General features: G+C 38.1%; 1 protein-coding gene across 2 annotated transcripts in view; it reads left to right on the forward strand.

Moving 5' to 3' along the window:
* PRKDC (protein kinase, DNA-activated, catalytic subunit) overlaps window positions 1–13353 on the forward strand; it is a 228912-nt gene that overhangs the window by 24492 nt on the left and 191067 nt on the right. For both annotated transcript variants that reach the window (XM_047723583.1, XM_047723584.1), the window contains exons 18-21: window positions 165–324; window positions 1069–1155; window positions 1585–1704; window positions 2119–2278. In XM_047723583.1, the coding sequence (XP_047579539.1) occupies window positions 165–324; window positions 1069–1155; window positions 1585–1704; window positions 2119–2278 (527 nt within the window). The remainder of the gene's footprint in view (window positions 1–164; window positions 325–1068; window positions 1156–1584; window positions 1705–2118; window positions 2279–13353) is intronic.

The raw sequence follows: 13353 nt of genomic DNA on the forward strand, positions 1-13353 counted from the left end.
TCATTTTTCTCTTTGAAAGATGCTCAGGTAGGGGAAAAAAAGGAATATGAAAATGTTTATGTAATGGAATCATACACCTTTTTGATTATATCCCTTATAATTTTGAAGCTGAATAAAAATATATGATAAAAATTCTACATTAAGCTTTTAATTTGTTTTTACAGAGAGATTCTTCCTGAGAAACATGTAGAATTTTTTGAGCCATGGATACATTCATTTGCATATGAATTAATTTTGCAGTCTACACGGTTGCCTCTCATTAGTGGTTTTTACAAATTGCTCTCTGTTGCTATGAGAAATGCCAAGAAAATAAAATATTTTAAGGTAAGTGTTTTTTTTCTGGGAACATTGAATATTCTTGTGTTTTTTTAGATTGCATGAGTGTGTATAAAGGCATTATAAAAGATTATAGTGTATTGCAGTTTTAAAAATCTCTATTTTACATACTTTTAAAAACTGATAGCATGACCGGCAATTGAATGACATTGTTAAAAAAGTTAATTAATAGCATTTTCTGTTCTGATTTACTAGCACCCGGCTAATAAGGTTAGATTAACAGCGGTTCTCAAAGTGTGGTTGTAGGACCAGTATCAGCATTACTTGGGAAATCTGTGCCCTTTCCAGATTTACCTAATCAGAAACTCTGGGGGCAAGGCTGAGCAATCTGTGCTAACAAACCACTCAGGTCCTCTGGTGACTAGTGACATTTGAGGATAGCTAAATTAGTATACCTAACACCCTAGTCAATTATGAGTGGTCCAGCTGGTTAGTTATAAGATGAATAGGTTCTCTTGGGTCATAGGTATATGTGTTGGAAGACAGGGAAGGGGGAATAGATTAAGCTAGGCCTCTGGCTTTTGACCAGCCATTCATTTTCCATCTTATGCTTTGTTTCTCATTGACCTCTGCCTGAAGTGTTATTGGGGCCAATTTTTTTCCTATCTGCAGAAGGCCTTGGCAAAGTGAAAATGAATTCATCCCGTAGAAGTAAGACTGGGAACTGCTAGATTAGGGCATTCAAATCCATAATTATTGTTCACTTTACTGATTTACTGCTTTATTCAATAGGGACTTGGTCTGAAGAGTCAGACACAGTCTCCTGAGGATCCAGAAAAATATTCTTGCTTTGCTTTACTTGCAAAATTTGGTAAAGAGGTAACTTTTAAATGATTTATGCAGTATTATCATATGCTATTTAAAAAGGGAAGTATATTGATAAAATCTTAGTGATCATAAATTGTCTAATTACTTAAAAATTGGTTTGCTTAATCCAGATTGGGATTAAGGGATTCGGAAACACTAATAGAGGAAATCATTGTGTTTCAGAAGTCCCTGAGTTTTCATGATACAGCTTGAATAATGTCAACTTGAAACTAATGGATTCTTTAGCTCTCTTATAATAAGAACTAAGTACTTCAACAAATGAACTTTTCCTGGAAATCAGCTTAATTTGTAAACTAGGCTATGTCATATAAGCTGCATGATCACCTTTTATATTTGAGAATAGGGTAAATGTTTTTTAATGATTTTTCAAATTATAGGCTCCAGGTACATAGCACTTTATTACTCTTCTTTCTTATTAAGGTATCAGTTAAAATGAAGCAATACAAAGATGAACTTTTGGCCTCCTGTTTGACCTTTATTCTGTCCCTGCCACATGACATCATTGAACTTGATATTAGAGCCTACGTTCCTGCATTGCAGGTAGATGAATTGTCTTAAGCAAATCCATTTTCTTTACATAATGTTATGTTTTCCAGAAAACATGGTATTAAGGTCTTGCCACTGCAGTCATGGTTGGTGCTTACCCATAAAACACCCCTGGTTCTGCCACTTAGTAGCTTTGGGGTTTAGGATACTTGGCTTAGCCTCTCAAAGCTTCCCTTATAGGTGGACATGAGGATTAAACCTGTGTATTAAAAGTCTGCAGTATAACACCAACTACATAGACTGGTGGTGCTTGTTTTCCCAAGCATGACCTGGGATGCACCTGCTCACCTCCAGCAATATCTGTCAGTAGAAGCGTTTATTCATTAGAAACCAAAACTGATTGGTGTTTTTTTCTATAAATATTAAATTCCCTGCATTTCAGTTTACCTTGTTTGTATTAATATATAGATGGCTTTTAAACTGGGCCTGAGCTATACCCCATTGGCAGAAGTAGCCCTGAATGCCCTAGAAGACTGGTCACTTTACATCTGCAAACATGTAATTCAGCCCCATTATACAGACATTTTACCCAGCCTTGATGGATATCTGAAAACTTCAGCCTTATCAGGTAAGGTTTAGAAGAATTGTGATGTGTATCTTAAATAAAATGGTAATGTAATAATTTTAATAGGACTATTTGTATTTTTGCAACTTCTGAAATTTGAACATATCTAAAATATGTTTGATTGATATTTATGTTATCTTCCCAATAGCCAATATAGTTGGGACATAAATAACACTGGAACATATAGTTGAGGTATTAAACCTGTTTTTCATTTTACTCACTTACATCCTATCAAGATTTATAAAATCTTCAAGGGCAAGAACTCTATCTCTAGTATCTTGAATTCCTTATAAATCCTAATACACTGCCTTGCAATAAATAAATAAATTGTTAAATGGGAATTAAAACTATAAAAATTCAATACTAATTTTACATTTTGTTGAGTTTTACTGGTTTTCCAAATATAATTGATGAAGCACTAATGTTAACCAGTTTTGAAGAATTATCATAGTAGAAATAGGTTTGGGAAAAGATTAAAAGGAATCTTTTAATTTTACCCACTCTCTGTTTTTCCCTGTCTTCTAATTATCTAGAATACACATTTATGAATAGATAAATCCTTTCCTTGAAACAATCACAGTATCTTATTAATTTAAAGGAACAAAGAAAAATAGCAGTTAGAGTTTAGGAGGACAGATTTACTTGAACCAGAATGAAGATGGACATTGTTATTAGATGGAGCAAAAAGAAAGATTCAGATTGGAGAAAGACACTGAAATATTGCTAAGAATTTAAATATTATTGCCATGAAAAATTAAGTGAATTAAGTGAAAAATTAGGTTAATTTATAAAACTATGTAAATCTTTTTTTTTTTTAAGATTTTGTTTATTTATTTGACAGAAGAGATCACAAGTAGGCAGAGAGGCAGGCAGCGGGGGTGTGGGGAGCAAGCTCCCCGCTGAGCAGAGAGCCCGATGTGGGGCTCGATCCCAGCATCCTGGGACCATGACTTGAGCCGAAGGCAGAGGCTTTAACCCACTGAGCCACCCAGGCACCCCTATGTAAATCATTTTTTTGTTCAACTTAAGTTTTGTTGGTTTGGAAACATTAGGTGGAAGCTCTGTGACACATTTTATTCATTGAGTCTGGTTTTTATGACACCCTTGATGCATATTCAGAGTTTAAGAAGAGTCACAGTTTTGAGAGATTTTCTGTAAATGCTAGAATTAACAAGCATTATTTAGAGACCAAAAAATATAAGCTAATTAATGTTTATATATATAAGCTAATTAATGTTTATAGCTTACTTAGGCTTTTAAAATTAACATTATGTAAGGATTGCTGCTGTTTGAGTAAATCACTAAAAATACATGGACTTAGTTTATTTTTTGTGAAGATTTTATTTATTTATTTGACAGAGAGAGAGATAGCGAGAGAGGGAATACAAGCAGGGGTAGTGGGAGAGGGAGAAGCAGGCCTCCCACCAAGCAGAGATCCTGATGCAGGGCTCGATCACAACCCAAGCTGAAGGCAGACACCTAATGACTAAGCCACCCAGGCGCCTGTACCTACATGGATTTAATTTTTAAAAAATGATTCTGTCTAGTAACAAATGGTACTTTTTGCTTTCGGGAATTTAGTTCTGTCAGTTAGCTCATTGAAAAAATTTATGTTTCTTTTGGGGTCCTTGGGTGACTCAGTCGGTTAGATGTCTGACCTCAGCTCAGGTCATGATCTCAGGGTCCTGGAATCAAGCTCTGTGTCAGACTTCCTGCTCAGCAGGGAGTCTGCTTCTCCTTCTTCCTATCTGTCTGCCTCTCCCCTGACTCATGCTCTCACTGTCTCTCAAATAAATAAATAAATAAAATCTTTAAGAGAAAAGGAAAAGATTTATGTTTCTTTTAAATTAATAAGGGACGATACTGTGATTCTTTTAAGCAAAGGATTTACTCATAAATATGTGTATTCTAGATTATTAGAAGATAGGGAAAAACAGAGAGTGGGTAAAATCAAATAAAAGAAAATCCATAATCTTAAAGACAACTACTCTTTTTATTTATTTTTTTAAAGATTTTATTTATTTGAAAGAGAGAGAATAAGACGGAGAAAGTCAGAGGGAGAAGCAGACTCCATGGAGCTGGGACCCCAATGTGGGACTCGATCCCAGGACTCCGGAATCATGACCTGAGCTGAAGGCAGTTGCTTAACTGAGCCACCCAGGCGGCCCCACAACTACTCTTTTTAGTAATGTTTTATTTGAAATGATCAAACTTTCAGAATAGTTGCATTAATAGTGAAAGGAACTCCTGTATACTCTTTACACAGATTCCACAAGTAAGATTTTGTTCCTTGTGCTTTATTGTTAGGTGTACTCTCCTTGTATTACAAGATAATACATGTGTGTGTATTTATACATGACTTTTTTTTTTCCTGAACCCCTTATGATTGAGGAAACCATGGATATTTATGCCTAAATGTTGCAATGTGTCTTCCTTTCTTTCTTTCCTTCTTTTTTTTTAAGATTTCATTTATTTTAGAGAGACAGGGCTTGAACAGGGGGAGGAGCAGAAAGAGAGGGACAAGCAGACTGTGCGCTGAGTGTGGAACCTGATGCAGGGCTCAACCCAGTGACCCTGAGATCACGACCAAGCTGAAACCAGGAGTCAGTCACTTAACCGACTGAGCCACTCAGGTGCCCCACAATGTGTATTTCTTAAGAATGAGGACATTATTTTACATAACCATGGTATCATTATCAAAATCAGGAAAAATAACATGGGTACATTATTCTTTTCTAATCTACAGTCCAAATGTAGATTTCTTAGTTGTCCCATTAATTTCTTTTATAGCTGTATTTTTCCTGGTCCAGAATTCAGTCTAGGATCATGTTTCATTTAATAGTCATAGTGCCTTAGCTTCCTTGAATGTGGGTATCTCTTCACCCTTTCTTAGTTCTCATAATGTTGACATTTTTTGAAGATTATAGGCCATGTATTTTTAGTGTGGGCTTGTCCGATGTCTCATAATAGGATTCAGTTGTGCTGTTTTGAGAGAAACACCCAGAACTGACGCTGTGGACTCCTCACAGCGTCGTGATAGTAATTGGTGCCATTACCAGTCATGTTCATTTTGACCTTTTGCTTAGTGAGTTTCTGCCTCATATTTTCCTGACTATAAATTGACTGCTTTCACTTGGTGGGAGTTAAACTCTTCCTCTCCTCTTCCTAAAGTGGTTCAGTCCCAAGACCTTCAGGTGGTACAGAGGAAGTTAGGTGTTAGCATTGCAGTGGTGCTCCCCAGGAACATGAGGACAGCCCTGAAGGGCAGCCTGGCATGAATGTCAGAGTTGGAGCAGGGTGGGGGGGCACCCACATGTTGGGGCAGCCTTATAGGGTATGGGGGTCAAAGCAGAATGGGGAATGTGACATATGGGGGATTGATCAAATAAATAGATTAGGGTTAATGGAAACTAGGTTTCCCTTTGTTAAAGAGGGGAGTTACAAATAGAGAAAACTAAAGTGAACCCTGTGGTATTGGATAGGAAGTGGATGTATCTGTGTGAAATCGTTCTCCCTCCTTCCCTCTCCCTCTCTTTTTCTCTCTTTCTTTGTCTTTTTCTCACATGAACACACATACATACATATATGGTTAAGTAAAGGTAGAAATAGAGATGAAAGTGTGTGTGTGTGTGTGTGTGTGTGTGTGTGTGTGTGTGTGTAAAATACGTGCATATATTTCCGATCAGTCCACTTAAAGGACCTGCCTTGGAGTAGTGATACCTTAATAGTAATGAGCAAACATATTGCCTAGACTGTAGCTTCTAAATGTCACTGTACACTAAAAGAAACTAGTACTCTTTGGAGAGATGATTGGCTCCAGCTTGGGACCGGGAATATACAAGATAGACCTAGAATATTGTATTTTCTGAGACATCGGGAAATTAAGGAAGTGTTCAAAGAATGATGGAGAAAAGTTGCAGGCCAAACTAGGGATAATTTGGGTCAGCAAAAGAAGATAATCACAGGGAAGGATCAAGACAGTGGAGTAGAAGAATTCTGAGTGTACTTCCTCCCATGGACATACCAAGCTACAATCACATATAGAGCACCTCTCTCTGAGAATGACCTGTGACTAACAAAACAGGTCTTTTACAGCTAAAGGTAAAGAAAAAGTCACATTGAGACAGGAAGGGCAGACATGAAGACTGGCCAAGACCCTTACTCCCAGTGCAAAGACCCACAAACAAGAGGGCAGTTCTCCCCGAGGAGCAAAGGGTTCAAGGCCTATATTGGGCACCTCTTTCCTGGGAACCTGTACCAGGAAGATGAGCCCCATGATACATGGTTTTCAAAACCACTGAGATTTAATTCTGGAAGAGTTGAAAGGCTATGGAAAACCAAGACTGCACTCTTAAAGGGCCTATATATAGACTCACTCACTCTGAGACTGAGCACAGAGGAAGCAGTTTGAAAAACACCTAGGCCATATGTGAAGGAGAGTAACTGGCTGATTTTAGAGTGTGTGCTGGAGGGGCAGGGCTATGTAGGAACTTTCTCTGGGAATGGAAGTGTTGATGGATGCCAGCTCTGACAACTCTGTCTTGCTGGCACCATTCACCCTGTCCTGATGTTCCTTTGTGAACCAGCCCTGTGCAACCTGCCCACTTTGGAAGGCACCCCTCCAGAATGGCTCCCACCCCACTGTACTGGCAGGTGGCTTTGGCCCAGACCAGTGCTGCTCAACCCCAAGAGGCTCCAACCCCATCACATCCTGTAGGCAGCCTCAGCCAGGACTGCTTCCCCACCATCAACTCCTGCCTTTCAGGGGCAGCCCCACCACCAGTGTACCCAGAACAGTCATAGCCAGCCCTCACAGACAGCAGATTAGATGATATAAAAGAATGGATCAGTGAAGACAGGGTGGTGGCAAGACAGGGAGATGGAAATTACTATAGGGTGGTAAGGACAGGGTGTTGGAAATTACTCAAATGGAACAGGAAAAGAAAAATGAATTTTTAAAAAATAAGAATAAGGGTTCTTTCGGGCAACATCAAGCATACTAACAGGAGTCCAGAAGAAGTAGACAATGGGACAGAAATTTTACTTGAGTAAGTAATGGCTGAAAACTTCCCTAACCTTCGGAAGGAAACAGACATCCAGGTCCAAGAAACACAGATCCAAACAAGCTGAACCCAAAGAGGTCCATAGCAAGCCACATAATTAAAAAGGCAAAAAAAAAAAAAATAATACAATCCTAAAAGCAGCAAGAGAAAAGCAACTAATTATATAGAAAGAAAACCCAGTTTATGAACTGATTTTTCAGCCAAAACTTTGCAGGCCAGAAGAGAGGAGCATGATTTTTTTTTAATGATGAAAAGAAAAAAAGAAAGAAAAAACAATAAAACAACTACAATCAAGAATACTCTTCCCAGTGAGGTTATCATCCAGAATTAAAGGAGAGAGAGGTTTCTCAGACAAACAAAAACCGAAGGAGTTTATCACTATAAAACAGGCCTTACAAGAAACATTAAAGGGACTTCTTTAAGTTGAAAAGCAAGGGCATTAATTAGTAACAAAAAAATACATAAAAGTAAAAATCTCACTAGTAAAGGTAAACACATAGTGAAAGTAGTGGATTAATCACTTGTAAAGCTAATATGAAGGTTAGAAAACAAACGTAGTAAAAACAGTGGTATCTATGATAATTAGTTAAGAGATTGCAAAATAAAGAAATGTAAAATATTAAATAAAAAACAAAACATTAGGGGTAGTAAAATGTGCTACTTTTAGAATATGTTATATCTTAAGTAACCATCTTTTTTTTTTTAAAGATTTTATTTATTTATTTATTTGACAGAGATCACAAGGAGGCAGAAAGGCAGGCAGAGAGAGAGGAAGGGAAGCAGGCTCCCCGCTGAGCAGAGAGCCCTATGCGGGGCTCGATACCAGGTCCCTGGGATCATGACCTGAGCTGAAGGCAGAGGCTTCAACCCACTGAGCCACCCAGGCGCCCCCCCATCTTTTTTTTTTTTTTTTTAAGATTTTATTTATTTGAGAGGTAGAGACAGAGCATGAGTAGGGGCGGGGGCAGAGGAAGAGGTAGAAGCAGAGTGCCCACTGAACTGGGAACCTGATGTGGGACTCAGTCCAAGGACCCTGAGATCATGGCATGAGCCAAAGGCAGACACTTAACCGACTGAGCTACCTAGGCTCCCCTAATGATGTCAATTTAAAATGGACTGCTGTATACAAAGGATGTTAGGAACCTCATGGTAAACACAATTCAAAACCTATAATAGGTACACAAATAATAAAGAGAAAGGAACCCAAATGCAACAGTTAAAGTCATCATATCACAAGGGAGGAGAATAAGAGGAAGGGATGAGAACTATAACACCAGAGAACAATGAACAAAATGGCAATAAGTACATACCTATCAATAATTACTTTAAGTGTAAATGTACTAATGCTCCAGTCAAAAGACAGAAGGTGAATGAATTAAAAAAAACTAAATGAGTCCCATCGATGTGCTGCCTGTAATGACTCACTTCAGACCAAAAGACAAAAAGACATACAGACTGAAAGTGAAGGGATGAAAAGATCCTCTATGCAACTGGAAATGAAGAGAAAAGAAAATCCACGGTAGTAGTACTTCTGTTGGACAAAATAGATCTTTTTTTTTTTTTAAGATTTTTATTTATTTATTTGACAGAGCTCACAAGTAGGCAGAGAGGCAGGCAGAGAGAGAGAGGAGGAAGCAGGCTCCCCGCTGAGCAGAGAGCCCGATGCGGGGCTCGATCCCAGGACCCTGAGAGCATGACCTGAGCTGAAGGCAGAGGCCTTAACCCACTGAGCCACCCAGGTGCCCCTTTTTAAAATTTTATTTTTATAAATACTTTTTGTTTTTTGACATTTTAAAAAAAAATGTGAGACAATATAGCCTTCAAAAGAAGACTATAACAAGGGAAAAGCTCATTACATGATGGTAAAGGAATCAATCCAACAAGGGTACATAACAATTGAAAATATCTGTGTACCCAACATAGGAACACCTAAATAATGTCGAGCAAAAATTTACAAGGGAGAAATCAGCAGTAATACAATAATAGTAGGAGACTTTAACACCCCATTTACCTCAGTGGATAAATCAATCGTTCATACAGAGAATCAATAAGGAAATAGTGGCCTTAAATAACACATTGGACCAGATGGACTTAGTAGATATATATAGAACATTCCTTCCAAAAGCAGCAGAATATGCATCCTTTTCGATTGCATGTGGGACATTCGCTAGGACAAATCATGTTAGGCCACAAAAGAAGTTTCAATAAATGTGAGAAGACTGAAGGTATATAAGCCATCTTTTCTGACTGTAATAGTATGAAACTATATATCAACTACCAGGGGAAAGAACTGGAATAAACAAACAGGTAGAGGCTAAACAACATGGTCACTAAACAGCTAATGAGTCAAGTTAGAAAGCAAAGAGAAAATTTAAAAAATACTTTGAGAGGCTCCTGGGTGGCTCAGTTGGTCATCTGCCTTTGGCTCCGGTCGTGATTCTGGGGTCCTGGGATTGAGCCCCATGTTGGGCTCCCTGCTTAGCAGGGACCCTGCTTCTCCCTCTCCCTCTGCCACTCTCCCGGCTCATGTGCTTTCTCTCTCTCTCAAGTAAATAAATAAAATCTTAAAAAGATAAAAAATACTTGAGACAAATGAAAATAGGAAATAACATTCCAAAGCCTATGGGACACAGTAAAAGCAATTCTGAGGGAAATTTATAGCGATATAGGGCAATCTCAGGAAACAAAAGTCTCAAACCGTCTAACTTTATATCTAAAGGAACTAGAAAAAAACAAAGCACAAAGTTAGTAAAAGGAAGGAAATAATAAAGATCAGAACAGAAATGAAACAGATCAAAAAAGTAGAAAAGATCAACAAAACTAAGCTGGTTCTTTGAACATATTTTTTAAAAAATGGAGGGGCACCTGTGTGGCTCAGTTGTCAGGCGTCTGCCTTCAGCTCAGGTCATGGTCTCTGGGTCCTGGGATTGGGACCCACTTTGGGCTCCCTGCTACACGAGAAGCTTGCTTCTTCCTCCCCCACTCCCCCTGTTTATGTTCCCTCTCTCGCTGTGTCTCTCTCAAATAAAATCTTTAAAAAAAAAAAAAAAAGGATAAACCATTAGCTAGACTCATCAAGAAAAAAGAGAGCCCAAATAAAATCAGAAATGAAGGAGAAGCTACAACTGATACCACGAAAGTACAAGGGGTTATGAGAAATTACTAAAAATAATTATATGCCAATAAGGGACAACCTAGTGTTTCTAGATAAATTCTAGAAACATGCAATCATCCAAGACTTAATTAGGAAGAACTGGAAAACCTGAACCGACCTATTACTAGTAAGGACGTTGAATTGGTATTCAAAAAACCCCTAACAACAAAAGTGCAGAACCAGATGGCTTCACAGGTGAATTCTACTACCATTTAAAGAAAAATTAATACCTATCCTCAAACTTTCAAAAGTTCAAAAAGGAGAGCACCTGGGTGGCTCAGTTGATTAAGCACCTGCCTTTGGCTCAGGTCATGATCTCGGGGTCCTGGGATCACGCCCTGCATTGGGCTCCCTCCTGTCAGGGAACCTGGTTCTCCCTCTCCTTCCCACTTTCTCTCGCTATCTATCTCTCAAATGAATAGGTAAAAAATCTTTTTTAAAAAAGAAAGTTGAAGGAATGCTTTTAGATAATTATATAAGGCCAGTACAACCAGGTAACCACAACCAGACAAAGACACTGCAAAAGAAGAAAATTACAGGTCAACATCCTTAATGAACATAGATGCAAAAAAAACTCATTAAATATTATATATATATAAGCAAACTGAATTCAGCAATACATCAAAAGGATCATACAGAGTGATCAAGTGGGATTGATTCCAGGGAAGTAAGGATGGTTCAACATCCACAAATCAATCAGTGTGATACACCACATTAACAAAATGAGGGATAAAAATAATATGATCTTCTTAAGCAGAAAAAGCATTTGACACAATTCATCCATTTTTGATTAAAAAAAAAAAAAAAAACCTCAACCAAGTGGGTATAGAGGGACCATACCTCAACACAATAAAGTCTGTGTATGACAGACTCACAGCTAACATCATACTCTGTGGTAAAAAGCTAAAAGCTTTTCCTTTTTAAAAAAAAAAAGATTTTTTAAATTTATTTGACAGAGATCACAAGTAGGCAGAGAGAGAGGAAGGGAAGCAGTATCCCTGCCAAGCAGAGAGTCCAATGTGGGGCTCAAACCCAGGACTCTGGGATCATGACCTGAGCCGAAGGCAGAGGCTTTAACCCACTGAGCTACCAAGGCGCCCCTAAAAGCTTTTCTTTTAAGATCAGCAACGAGATAAGAATGTCAGCTCGTATCACTTTTATTCAGTATGGTACTGATGTCCTTGCCATGGTAATCTGACCAAAAAATAAAAGGCATCTAGACTGGTAAGAAAGAAGTAAAACATGTAAAACTGTAATGATTTGCAGGGGACATTATACTATATATAGAAAACCCTGAAGACACCACTTAAAAACTTACCCATTAATTCGGAAAGTTGCGGGATACAGAATTAATATACAGAAATCTTTTGCACTTCTGTATACTAATAAAGAACTGTCAGAGGAATTACGAAAATTCTATTAACAATTGCATCAAAAAGAATAAAATTCCTAGGAATAACCAAGGAGGTGAAAGACCTGTACTCTGAAACTATAATATTATAATGTTAATGGAAGAAATTGAGGATGGTACAAATAAATGGAAAGATAAACCCTACTCATGGTTTGGAAGAATTAATATTGTTAAAATGTCTGAACTGTTCAAATCAATTTACAGATTCAGCACAGTCTCTATCAAAATACCACTAGCATTTTTCACAGAATAGAACAAATAATCCCAAAATTTGTATGAACCACAAAAGACCCTACATAGCCAAAGCCATCTTGAGAAAGAAGTATAAAGCTGGAGATATCACACTCCCAGATTTCAAATGATACTACAAAGCTTAGTAATCGGAAAATATTTTACTGGCACAAACACACACATAGATCAGTGGAATAGAATGGAGAGCCCAGAAATAAACCCACTCATGTGTGGTCGATTAATCTACACTAGGAAGGTAAGAATATGCAATGGGGAAAGGACAGTCTCTTCAACAAATGGTGCTGAGAAAACTAGGGAGTTGCATGTGAAAGAATGAGACCGGACCATAGACAAAAATAATCTCAAAATGGATTAGAGACCTAAATGCAAGAGCTGAACTCATAAAATGCCTAAAATGTAGGAAGTAAACTGTTGGACGTTAAGCTGTATTATCTTCTGTCTCCTCAAGCAAGGACAACAAAAAGCAAACATAAGCCCAACCTTAAAACAGCAGTTCTGTCTTCTCAAACTAATACTAAGCACTGCTAACATCTTAGATGTTATGCATGTTAGCATGATCTTCAAGTCAGTAGGTCCTTAAAAAAATTGGCTTTCACTTTTAATGTAACTATTGCTGGTTCTAACTCACATAAGCAAAGATCTGTGGGAGTCCTACTAAGTCCCAATTGTGAAAAGCAGTCCACATACCAAAAAGCCTGAGTTTGAGAGAAAATTACTCTCCTAAGTTGAGAACCAAACCACACCCAAAATTCTATTTCTTTTTTTTCCCCCTATTTCTTTCTTTCTTTCTTTCTTTCTTTCTTTCTTTATTAAGACAGACAACCAGCCAGAGAGGGAATATACAGGCAGGGGGAGTGGGAGAGGGAGAAACATGCTTCCTCCTGAGCAGGGAGCCCCACATGGGGCTCTATCCCAGGACGCTAGGATCATGACCTGAGCAGAAGGCAGATGATTAACAACTGAACCATCCAGGTGCCCCCCAAAATTGTATTTCTGCAGTATTGCTGCTACTGTAGCTTTAACAGCTCATTGAATGTAACTTATTAAAATTTTTTACCAAGAAAACTTGGAGTGAATAATAGAGAATTGTTTTCCATACTCCCCAGACTTTCTCGGGACTCTCAGAGCTTGAGAGCACATGACACCATTGTCTGCAGCCACATCCATCCTTCTACAACTCCAGGTGGCAACATACACA

Source organism: Lutra lutra, chromosome 4 (genome assembly GCF_902655055.1).
Source record: "Lutra lutra chromosome 4, mLutLut1.2, whole genome shotgun sequence".
In the NCBI taxonomy this organism is placed as follows: Eukaryota; Metazoa; Chordata; class Mammalia; order Carnivora; family Mustelidae; genus Lutra; species Lutra lutra.